This window comes from Heptranchias perlo, chromosome 1 (assembly GCF_035084215.1).
Source record: "Heptranchias perlo isolate sHepPer1 chromosome 1, sHepPer1.hap1, whole genome shotgun sequence".
Taxonomy (NCBI): domain Eukaryota; kingdom Metazoa; phylum Chordata; class Chondrichthyes; order Hexanchiformes; family Hexanchidae; genus Heptranchias; species Heptranchias perlo.
Window position 1 is genome coordinate 39,986,611 of NC_090325.1, and position 12,817 is coordinate 39,999,427.

Consider the following 12,817-nt stretch of genomic DNA (forward strand, 5'->3'; position numbering starts at 1 on the left):
AAGAACCATTTCCCAGAATAATTGAACTTGGGCTGCATGGAGTAACCAAACCTAAAGCAGGACCACAATTTTAGATTTTATATAACATTAAGAATAACAACAAATTATTGAAAAAAATGCACACATATTTACATTTTACTGACATGCGGCAGATCTAAAATTTACATACGGTAAATATTGCCATCCATGGATGTAAAATCACATCAAAGGGGGTGAAATTCAACTTTGGCTCAGGTGCAAAAGGGACAGTAGTGAATCGGCCACATGTTATACACTCCTCCTGATTTTCTTTCAATGGAAAGGAAAATTAGGCGGGGAGTATGACAGGTGGCCGAATTACTACTGGCTGTTTGGCATCCCTGCCGAGGTTGAATTTCACCCCCATGACTCAACTCCCTGTGGCTTGTCAGAAGGATCTGATACATCTAACTAAAGAAAATACTCCATACTGTGTTCTTGGGAAATTAAAGAGAACTATAGGTAAGATTCATTTTAATTTAAGTTCAAATAATGTAAAATTATGTTCTACAATCTTCTCTTTGTTTTAGTTCTTTCCATGTTGCTTGGTTGAAACAATTGTTCGATTACAAAATCATTCAATTCAAAAAGTTGGAAGAGAGTTCCTGTAAATTCCACTGCATCTTGTGGCCTGAAAGTAAAACACTGCATAACAGCATAAAGCTCTGACCGCTAATAGGCCCCTTCTTATTAATGCCTTAGAGGGTAAATGCATTACCTTGGGTGGTACTGAGCCACACAATCCAGCGATGTTCCAGGTTTGGGTCCCTCATCTGTGCTGCATTTGTTAATATTAGCTGGGGTATAGTCAGTGCAGTACAATTGGACATAGCACTCCTGGGCTAGGGAGTTGAAAAATCAGGCAGCGTTCTCAGTCCTGATTGCTATCCAATGACTCTTGCTAGAAAGTGTGTATGTGGATGTCAGGAAAGGATAAGATCAGGCTTACTTGTGGTGCCCTTGACATACTGTCTGGAATTACACAAAGAATATTATGAGGTGCGAGTTGGGAATCAGAGAGTAAGAATAAACGGGTCTTTTTCCGGTTGGCAGGCAGTGACTAGTGGGGTACCTCAGGGATTAGTGCTTGGGCCCCAGCTATTCACAATATATATCAATGATTTGGATGAGGGAATTAAATGTAACATTTCCAAGTTTGCAGACGACACAAAGCTGGGGTGGAATGTGAGCTGTGAGGAGGATGCAAAGAGGCTCCAGTGTGATTTAGACAAGTTGGGTGAGTGGGCAAGAACATGGCAGATGCAGCATAACATGGATAAATGTAAAGTTATCCACTTTGGTTGTAAAAGCAGAAAGGCAGATTATTATCTGAATGGTGATAGATTGGGAAAAGGGGAGGTGCAACAAGACCTGGGTGTCCTTGTACACCAGTCGCTGAAAGTGAGCGTTCAGGTGCAGCAAGCAGTTAGGAAGGCAAATGGTATATTGGCCTTAATTGCAAGAGGATTTGAGTACAGGAGCAGGGATGTCTTACTACAGTTATACAGGGTCTTGGTGAGACCACATCTGGAGTATTGTGTGCAGTTTTGGTCTCCTTATCTGAGGAAGGATGTCCTTGCCATGGAGGGAATGCAATGAAGGTTTACCAGACTGATTCCTGGGATGGCAGGACTGACGTATGAGGAGAGATTCAGTCGACTAGGCCTAGATTCATTAGAGTTTAGAAGAATGAGAGGTGATCTCATCGAAACATAAAAAATTCTAACAGGACTAGACAGACTAGATGCAGGGAGGATGTTCCCGATGGCTGGGGAGTCCAGAACCAGGGGTCACAGACTCAGGATATGGGGTATGCCATTTAGAAGCGAGATGAGGAGAAATTTCTTCACTCAGAGGGTGGTGAACCAGTGGATGCCAAGTCATTAGATATATTCAAGAAGGAGACAGATATATTTCTTAATGCTAAAGGGATCAAGGGACATGGGGAAAAAGCAGGAACAGGGTACTGAGTTAGACGATCAGCCATGATCATTTTGAATGACGTAGCAGGCCCAAAGGGCCGAATGGCCTACTCTAACACCTATTTTCCATGTTTCTATGTTTTTATGTTAATAGCCAAATGGCCAAGGTACTAGAAGGCTGTTATACCTGTCGACCTATAATCCAGCAAATGTCAGCTCCTTCAATAGAGGAAGGGGAAAACTGAGGAAAAACATATATATGTTAAGTAAAAATATGATGCTTAAAGGTTAAAAATGCTTCAATTCTATTGCCAAAATGATGTTCCTTTCTTTAGTATGAACTGTTCTACTGAATGATCTCATAGGTTGAACAAGTCATTGGAGGAGCATGGCCGACCTTTATTCCATGACATCGGAAGTGAAGGAGTCCTAAATCTGACAACAAAATTGAAGGTATACAGTACATCTATTTTTTTCACAGATTTAAAAGTTTTAATGTTCTATCTTTAATAAAGAATCCAACCATTGTCAGAGTTCTGAAAACATTTTTTTGCTAAAAGTTTAGGTCAGATTTGCCTTTGTTATTTGTGGATCATCCCACTGATCAAATGCAAACAAATCTTTACAGGGTCCAAATATTAACTGAAAAATGTTAAAGCTGGTTTAAAGCACTAATTTGTGACTTACCTGGTATTAATTTAGAAAACTAAAGACCCTATGCAACACAAAATTATTGCATCTACAAAAAATACACAGTTAACAACAAATGTACAAAAATAAAAAAGGAAATGAATTAAATGTAAGTTCTTAGGAATAGTTCTCAAAATTTCTGGTGCTTTGACATTTAATGTGACCTTTCTACATCCCAGTGTAAAACTTGTAATCAGCATTTTAAACAATTATAAGGATTATTAACAGACATCGCTGCTGATGTTCTCCACCACCTCCCTCAGATTGTCTGCCAACTTTTCCCAATGAATTGGATGTGTTCCTTGGCTTTCATTCTTAGGGAAGCTATACTGGAGTTTCTCTGTTCTGCATCTTCCAGAGGAAATTTGTCCACATAAGGGGCCCCACACTGAAAGGTTGAGGGAGTGATGGCACCCATAGGTTGCAGGGTGTGGCTCATGGCTGGGGAATTCAGGAAAGGTGGAGGAGTATAGCTGCTCTGCAGGCCTTGAGTTGTGGACATGAAACCTGGAAGGCTCTGTAATGCAGTTGTGCTTGATATTGGTGAAGTAAGCCAAGGGTCCAGTGACAAGTTACTGTTCAGAGTGCCCATGGTAGAAGACTGTGATGATCTGTTGAAGGAAAGCATGGGTGAATCCTGAAGTTTCATTGCACTAGCTTCCAGTTTTTCTTGCCTCCTCCACTTGGCTCTTCTGTTTTGAAACCATACCTGAAATAAAAGAACATTTTGGTTTTAACATATAAATAAACTTTGTGATACAATGGATTCCATTTGTTCTGTTGCTTTTTTTCCAAAGAGAAGTTAACTGTTGGTGGATATGCTTCCTATAGCTGATTATTTTCCCCCTTTCCTGACTCACAGTGCTGAGTTAAATTTCAGTGCCATCCTGGCTAAGGTCAGTTAATTCAGCATAGGCTATGGCGAACACTAATATTTTAATGAAAATAACTCCCATGGCTTCCAGTAGAGAGAGATACACAGCCAAGAGTATTCTCAGCCAGCACTGCTACTAGGCTGAATGAAAATCAGATGGGTGCTGACTATTTTCTAAAATGATAGTGGTCAAGGTTACAGAGCTTCAAATGAGAAACTTATTGGTTATTACTTTGGAAAACAAACTATGACTCCCAAACTGCCATGTAGGAGTGTCCATCTGTCAATTGTTTCTCTCGTGTCCTCATTTCCTATTCACTAACTGGATTTTTTTCTCTCATTTCCTTCCTGGCTAATGGGGAAAAGTTCAAAAATAATTAGGCTAAACTCAGTGTACAGCAGAGTGATGAGTTAAAAGGTGTGCACCAAACATTATCCTAGAATGTTACGAAGCATTAAAAGAGCAGGACAAATATTTATGAGGAGAGAACCATTAATTAGCTGGAACATCCTAACTCTTATCTCGAACAAAATCTGAAAAGCCCCTTCAGACTAATCCATGTTATATAATTTATTTGTGCATGAAGGGAACAAAAGTCTTTTTATTCTGCATTTCATTTTGTATTCAGTTATTTCTCATTCATTTTTATAGCTCTCCAGTTTTTTTTGACAGAAAATGAATCAACCTGTAAAAGTTTTTTTAAATCACTTGGAAGCAAATACCTTGGTTCTGAGATTATTTTTCTCAGCTTCCTCTTGCACTATATAACTGTTCATTTAGGATGCAGAAATGACACTTAATTTGTGTTTACATTAGAAATTACTTTTGTTGCAAGATACGGTGAGAATTTTTATGTAGCTGAAAAGCTGGAAAGGTTCCAGCCTGGCAGTGTCTTTGGTAATACTGCTTGGCTTTGATTTAAATCCTCTCAATCAAGAAAGAGCTGTGTGCATGAGTGCTTAAATACACGTGCAGAAGTGTTTTGAAAGTGCAGACAGGAGTGCTGGCACTCCCGATAGATTTAAATAAACTCTGGGTAAGTTCAGAAATTTCCCAGGAGGTCCACGGGATCACCTGAACTCTCTTTAAACCCAATTTGGCACTGCACTGAAGTTATACTCCATTTGATGGCAAACTGGAATGGTGAAAGATTGCCTCCTCCAGGTGATCTGTATCAGGGCAGGATCTGACCCTTGACGTTTATAGTCACTTTTGAATTTCTGTGAAGTGTATAAATACAGTCTAAAAGAAGTTAAATATACATTCACTGCTAAATTATATTTTATTTGTCAGTATGAAATTTGTATAAATTTAACAAATCTAATCTGGAAAGCTAGATTTTGACTATCGACCTTATCTATGCCCCTCATTATTTTATAGAAGTCTATAAAATAATGAGGGGCATAGATAAGGTCGATAGTCAAAATCTTTTCCCAAAGGTAGGGGAGTCTATAACGAGGGGGCATAGATTTAAGGTGAGAGGGGAGAGATACAAAAGTGTCCAGAGGGGCAATTTTTTCACTCAAAGGGTGGTGAGTGTCTGGAACGAGCTGCCAGAGGCAGTAGTAGAGGCGGGTACAATTTTGTCTTTTAAAAAGCATTTGGACAGTTACATGGGTAAGATGGGTATAGAGGGATATGGGCCAAGTGCAGGCAATTGGGACTAGCTTAGTGGTATAAACTGGGCGACATGGACATGTTGGGCCGAAGGGCCTGTTTCCATGTTGTAACTTCTATGATTCTATGATTCTATGATTCTACCAAATCCATCAGTCTAATATGAATGTCTAATCAAATAATAGAATCAAGTATCAGAAATAAACTGTAATGAGAGTAATCTCATAGAACCAACACGGCTTTTAAAGGGGAAGTGATTTCCTTAACTTTGAGGAAACAAATCCCAAGTGGACGGTGGAAAGCTGTATGATGTAGTGTACTTTGATTTCCAAAAAACTTTTGATAAAGTTCCTCACAAAAATCTGCTACTGAAACTGAAAGCTGTGAGAATGGGTGTGAATAAAGAATTGGCTTAAGAAAAGGCCAGTTCTTGTTAGGGGAGTGATGTCAGAGGGCAAAGAAAGTACTGAAAGGGGTACCGCAGGAATCGGAACTGTTCACATTAATGACTTGAATTCAGGAACCCAATGCAAACTGGTCAAAGTCACAGATGTACTAAACCAATGGGAACAGCCAAGATGAGGGAAGCAGCCAAAGCAAAAGAAGTTAGATAAAAATCTGCAAATGAACAAATCAGTTGCAAATGAAATTCAGTACAGACATGTGTTGGATACTACATATCAAAAGAAAAAAAATGGATGTCACAAGTATACCAAGGATGGTGTAGAAATAGCTAAAGGTGAAGCACAAAGATCTGGGGTGATATTAAACTTGGCACTTAACACATCAAATCATTGGAGCATCAATAAACAAACAGAATGCTTAATTATATTGCTAGGTCAGTTGAGTATAAATCAGAAGATATCAGGCTAAAACTGTACAGTGTCCTGGTCACACTTTTGGTAACAAAGACATAAGGGAAACATTTAAGGCACAGAAGCAATACAGAGAAGTTTTATTAAAGGATTGAGTTATAAGGAAAGATTGGACAGACTGGGCTTTTTAGTCTTGAAAGCATACAAATACTATAGAGAAAGTTAATCTGGAGCGCTACTTCAAGGTATCCCAGAATACTAGTGCGGAGGACAGAGGTAAAACTATTAAAAGGAACATTTGCGACAAATTTCAGGAAGAACTTTTTCAGGCAAAGAGAATGAACACTTAGAATGACCTTCTGGGACCTAACCTTAGTGGAGGCCAAGACCTTTGACTCATTCAAGAGATAATTCCATGATATAATGGAAGGAATGCAAGTTTTTTTTTTAAACTGTGGATGGTTAAGCTAAGATGGTCAAATGACTTCCCTCATTTCCATCTTCATTGTGATCTTGTATAGCATTATATAATTATATATAAATCTATTGTACAAATACATCAGAGATTTCCTTCTCATAACTTTTTCAACCTGTCAGTGGGTGTATCTTGCTAAAAGGCATGCTGACCAATGTGTGAACAGTTAAAGCCTGGATACAACTCAATTGCATTGAAAATTAACATGTGCAGTTCATAATGGGTATTTCATTGGGATTAGCAAACCATCCAAGACCTCCATATCAATTTTCTCATTTTTTAAAAAATGCATAAGATTATCACCATTAAAGCTATTGGTCCAGAATATTCTGGAGTGGGGCATCTCACGGCGTGCCCCATTTGTTATGTCTTTTTTTCTCACCCTTCAGCTTGAAAAACTTTTGTGTCGCAAATTGCTGTAAGTGCGAGCCGATAGCGGGAACTTGCGAGGTCAACTGGGCATCTGGGACCTTGGTGAATGATGGGACCAACAATCTATCTGCTTAACCAATGAGATTTAAGGATAAGGAAATGGAGGAATGATGGAGAAAGAATTAGGGTGAAATAGAGTAAAATTAGGTACAGAAAGAGAAATAAAGATAGGGATAGAAAGATTGGATTGAGAGGAAAAAAAGGACAGAAAGGAAAAGTAAGAAAAAAAATTAGAATTTAAACTTTCTGCGGTGAGTTTAATATGTAATGCACAAATGCAGCCATTTCTTGAAACTCATGGGGAGGCTGGTGGCGAGCTGCCGTTTTTGTGAGGCTAACAGCAGAGTGGCGCAAACTGTCCAGCAATTTGTGGCAATTAGCAACTTACGGGGTATCTCTTCCTCGCTACAAATTGCTGGATTATTTACACACTAATAATGGCATGTGCATTAAACTCGCCATTATTTTGCCAGCTAATTCTGGCCCATTATTTTGGATTGTGTTATTTCCATATCCTTTAAGAGTTCAAACGAAAAACAACCACAATTTAAGAAAAGGGGTCTTCTCCTCCAATGGACACACCCCACCCCACACACAGCACTGTTGGTTTTAGGCAGTGAATGAACACTGGATGTCGAAAACTGGCCTGAAACAGACGAGCAGGTCGCTGGAAAAGGGGCTACTGTTACTTGGAGATCCTTCCCTTTAAAAGCTTAATTAAATCTCAGCTATTGTCCCTGGTTTAGTTGTAACTCCTTGATCCGCATTTACGTAATCAGCCTTAATATGATTCAAATGTTTAGTAAAATTACCAACTTCCGATACGGACTTACAATCGCTATTGCATGTTTGCCAATTTTGATTCCTGCAAAGAATGCGGCGATGGAATCACTTGTTTAGTGTCCCAGACCTAATTTTTTTGCGTTTACTTCCAAATGTTTATAACAGAACTATAAACAAAAGTGACATTTATTTCAGTCTCAGAGATACAGCTGCGTGGATTTAACAATCGGAGATATTTTTGATTCTTTACCATTTCGTCTGCCTTTTCATTTGTGAATGTTAATTCTACTTTGAATTTTACTTGAATCTGTTTCTCCTCGATTGTTGCTTGTCATTGCCAAATATTTACTTTGCCAACTGGTAGTCTAGAATGATATTGTATGATAGAAAAGGCTATAACTAATAAAATACCCTCTCCCCACTTTGACTCACATCAGGTACAATTTAAATTCTTAGAGCTCGGAACAACAGGTCGGCCCATCGAGCCCCGTCATGTTACAAGCGTTTATCGTGTTTAACATATAATAAAAAATCTATGGGTGTTATTACTTTGCAAAGAACGCTCCATTAGGAAAAAATATTGCTGGAAACTAAGGGATATGTTAAAATTATATGTTCTTTAGTGAAAAAAAGTTTTCATAGTGAACTATTTAAAAGAAAATAGAACAGGACACATTGTTCACAATTGACTTTTAGTTCAAGATTCGTTTCAGGGAAGAAAGGAAAAAGATGCAATAGAACTCCAGCGAAAGAAAAACATCTTTATCCAAAATCTTCAAATCTGCGGGATTAAGCATCACTAATGTTACGCAGCTAAGAATGTTTTACAGATCAGTCTTTGAACAAAAACTTGTCCTTCTCGAACAAAACGAATTTAATAGCTATATGTTCTAATATAGTGTTTATGAGAATACCAATTCATTTATTTCCATGTGACACTCCTCGATGTTTACCACGCAGTTTGCCTTTTTAGGCATGAGACATTTAATCGACTGATTACTGACCGGCCTTCTCTTGCACTGGCTGCTAGCAGGTTTCCATTACTTACTGACTACTTATATAGTTTGGGCGGATTGCAATATTTCATCAATATTCAAAAAAGCATACATTGTCTGGGGTCTTATATAATCAGCAAAAAATACAGCCCCTTGTACAGGATAAAATGCAAGATTGAACAACTTTCATTTTACACTTTGAAAGCTACGTTTATAAAATATTCTCTGTATTTCTGCACCACTGATTTTCAGATACTAGAATAATCAATAACGATGAATAATATTTAAAGGTTTCTACTTGGCACCGCCTGTGATTAAAAACTTCTCAAATTGTAGACACGTTTTTTTATTTACCTAACCCAAGTTTCTGTCAGGAAAACGGTTCTTTTAAGGGTTGTAAACTAAACCCATAGTATCCCATCGGAGAGGAAACTATGGGCATTTTAAAATTATATATTTTGCACGCACTTCATTGGTGAAGAAACGGTAGAGGTGAATAGAAAAACAGCGATTACTGAAAATATGGACTAAAAACTTAGAATGTGAATGCAAAACAGCCTAGTCAGCATATTTCGCTCAGCTACTGACTGATCTGGTCTTCATATCCATTATTCCAGTTAAATTTGCTGACCTGTTTAACGTGTAACATTACTATATATGTTTCACTGAACATTATCATCGATTATGTTGGGCACACTTCAATGAGAATTACGTGTAACATTTCTTCAAGTGTAAAGAGACTTTTTCCCTGCAAAGATGCATTCGACACCACTTACAATCTCGTTTCGATCAATGAGATAGCATCGTTTCCGCTACCTTTTATAGCCTGGAGTTTCAGGAACGAAATCTTCAATCGTTTATTTTCATTAAATCCCTGGTTTTTCGGTGTGGTCCAAGATATTTCTGCTAAATTGCCGTAAATTCAGTTTAATAAAATAAAGTTTAACGGATCTGTAGAATGCATTCGTAATTTGCTTGATACTTTTTATAAGGAACTATTTTAGACGTTTTTGGGGACGGTGAACAAGACTGCGTTATAAAAGGTATGATTTGAATATTATAAGTTGAAATGATATAATCAAAGGATTCCTCACTATTAAATAACAAATATGTCAGTGCTTTAAAATACACTTTGAACCTACAAAAGTTGCAACACTGAAAGCGCTAAAGGGGACAAAGTGATAAAAATGTACTTAGGAAGAACTTGGTCATTGTTAATATCATCATATCTGGATACAACAACGAACTAACTGACTCACAGCTTTGCACTATGATCGGGTAATGCTACAACTGAATTATTTTTTCATCTTCTATATTTCCTCAGTTTGACTTTCCGAACACTGATCACCGGAAGGCACAGAGAAGTTATATGTGCAGAAGTTATCTGAGAGAGAATAACTGTCGGGTGAAATCCTTAGAGTATTGCATTTCCCCTAAAATCATTGAGCCCCCCCTCCCCCCTTGTATTAGTTTCACATCGAATAGTTATTCAACAGAGGAAACGAGCATAGCCTATTTGTTTTAATGAGAAACCTAGATGAAGGGACGAGGCCCATAGTGCAGAGCATAGTCGAAGGACTATGAGAAAGCAGTGGTGTCTCACCTGCACCCTAACCTCAGGTAGGTTGACTTTCATGGCCAGCTCTTCTCTGCTGTACACATCGGGGTAATGAGATTTCTCAAAAGCTCTCTCCAGCTCGTGGAGCTGGTATGTGGTGAACGTTGTTCGGTTTCTCCTGTGCTTCTTCTTGGGTTGGTCCTCGTCTATTAGATTATTCTCATGTGGCTTCGTTTTCACTATGTCCGGCCGCAGGCCTTCCCCACTGTTATTTGTACAGAAGTGATCTGATCCGAACAGAAGAAGGCATATTTATTTCGTGTGTTTCCTTTTTATTTATTAGTATTTGCAACCTTTTTGTCGCTTTATAATAACGTATTTTAAAATTACAATAGAGATTGAAAATAAGGGAATCGTTAAACGTTTCAATGTTCACAATTGCAGTAATTACAACCATTTATGTTAAATGGAAACAAAATGAATCCTCACTACCGATTAAAACTTTAATATCATCGCCGCGATGTAATTATACAAATTGACTGAATTTGACCCAAATGAGAATTTAATTGTTACATTTACATTAACGTAAAATGTTGAAACCATTGGCTTTGATGAATTGCGCCTACTTGCTCTGGATAGAAAGGCATGATCAACACATTAAAAATAACAGTAAGACACGATCTTACCGTCAAAACTTTCTGAGTTCTCTTGTTCGTGCTTTAAGTTTGACACTCGGTTGAAACAATCCCGGCCATTGCTTTTTCCCGCTTCTTCCACATTCCTGGAATTTTTGTTGGAAGTAAAGGTGGAATGGAGAACAGAGTCTTCCTTAGTAAATCCCAAAATCGCGTCTATGCTATGGACCCTGGAAGACGAGGTCCCCGTACTTCTCCCCAAGCTCCCAAACGGTGACAAACTTTCGTCCATCACGTTGCTGGCGGAGCTGAGGAACCGCATCAATTATCGCTTATTAAATAATAATTAGTAACTAACTTTCCTTCAGAAGAAAAACGGAGTTCAGTTTTCCTCCCTCTGTCTTTAAAATATCTTATTTCTTGCTTAATATTCTTTCAGCTTCCAGGGTTTTCTGTCAGGGAAGCTTCCACCGATTCTGCTATTGACTTCTTTTGGAGAAAGTCCTCTAATTGGTTTCTTTATTTCAGAAATTTGATGGCTCAAGAAGCGTTCAAGTCGCAGGGGAGATTGAGCGGCAAATATGGTGCAAATGTAAGAGTTGTGCCGAGCAGGAAAGCACCGTCGGGGGATGAGTCTTTAGCTTTTACAGAGCACCCTTCGCCGCGCTAGCGATCAGAACCTTAGAGTTGAGGTAATGACTGACTAACATCCATTCCCAGTCGCCTCTCAAGGATCCGAGAGCCTCCCGCGGAGCTGTCCACAGATTTCCAATCGGCTGAGATCTTTGTTACTAAGGACTTCGGCCACCTGCTTACTCGCTGCTCAGGGTGGCAGCTCCAAACTTCTTTCTTGCACTTCTGTGCAGCCTTCGCCGAAACTGTTCCTTATAAATCTTGGACCAATCTTTGCGTCTCCCAGCTGTCGCATCGATGAAAGACTGGAGGGGGAAAAGGCGGGCGGGTGGGGATTAGAGTAGAGTTTGTTCAAACAGAACAAGATCGGACAATTGCACATCCTTCATAAGTATACAGATTACCGATGTATGATTTATTTAAAACATAAATTAGAACTCAATCCTTTAATAAACTCAGAGGCTCTTCATAGTATAGCGAAATATGCCCTGTCGTTTTATATACAAGGTAACACTAAGTAAATGTATTGTTATAGTCTACATTATTTAAGGAACATCTAAAGAAAGTTAATATTAAAGTGGAGACGAGCTTATAACTACAACCAGCAAGTAGCAAATTAGAATCGTGTAGGGGAAATCCAATAATTCCATTCTTACGCATCCACATTCGTCCTGTACATCAACAGAGTAAAATAGCCTAGGAGAGTTACGTATGCCCTTTAAAATACAATAGAAAACATAAATGTATTAAACTTTAACAATGTCATCATTAAATGAAATGAGTGTTACAGTTTAGTGACGGCATGGTGCTCGTAATTGTCAATTATCCAATAAGAGTTATTTGCGTCATAATTGTTCAGTTATTTAGCTTTTGTGTTCCTTCTTTTGTCCTTCCCATCTTAACATCAAAAACTTCTGCCACATACAATACAGTAGAGGGAACGGTGCTACCCAATAATTGCTCTAAATACGCCTGTTGCTCGTTATAATCGACAATTCTGTAAGGGACAGTTGGGGAACGCATTGTAAAACGAAGAGATGCCCTTGTAAATCAATTACTGGGAACCTTGTCTCAAGGAGACGTTTCTAGTAATCTCCTTCAAGTGAGACATGTGTGCCAACGAGTGCCTGTTAGGTCGTTTATTTGAGTCTATTGAAATGTCGATACATTAATTAATGATTTAATAGGATTTATCGTTAATTAGTTTATCCATGAGAAGAAAACCTCGCGTCAAGTTGCATTTTCCAATTAGTTTGTGTGTCCATATTCGTATTCTTGGCCATTTGCCTTCTCTTCCGTAGCCCTTAATTTCCTTGCGTTCTTTTCTGTTGTTGCTGAAAAGGTTTCTCGTTAGAGACACATTGATGGA

General features: G+C 38.5%; 1 protein-coding gene across 1 annotated transcript; it reads right to left on the reverse strand.

Moving 5' to 3' along the window:
* Positions 1-2,889: 2,889 nt before the first annotated feature.
* On the reverse strand, positions 2,890-11,137 carry rx3 (retinal homeobox gene 3). The gene is made up of 3 exons (XM_067990173.1): positions 10,867-11,137; positions 10,226-10,467; positions 2,890-3,339 (listed from the first exon to the last, which is right to left on the reverse strand). Exons 1-3 carry the CDS (start codon positions 11,135-11,137, stop codon positions 2,890-2,892), a joined length of 963 nt encoding a protein of 320 aa, XP_067846274.1.
* Positions 11,138-12,817: the final 1,680 nt, after the last annotated feature.

Bases quoted from the DNA above. Each gene is read 5' to 3' on its own strand.
- rx3 (XM_067990173.1), bottom strand. From the start codon at position 11,137: ATGCGGTTCCTCAGCTCCGCCAGCAACGTGATGGACGAAAGTTTGTCA. The intron at 10,468-10,866 runs GTAAGATCGTGT...TGTTCGGATCAG, and splicing joins GAACTCAGAAAGTTTTGACG to ATCACTTCTGTACAAATAAC. The intron at 3,340-10,225 runs GTGAGACACCAC...CTTTTATTTCAG, and splicing joins TACCTGAGGTTAGGGTGCAG to GTATGGTTTCAAAACAGAAG.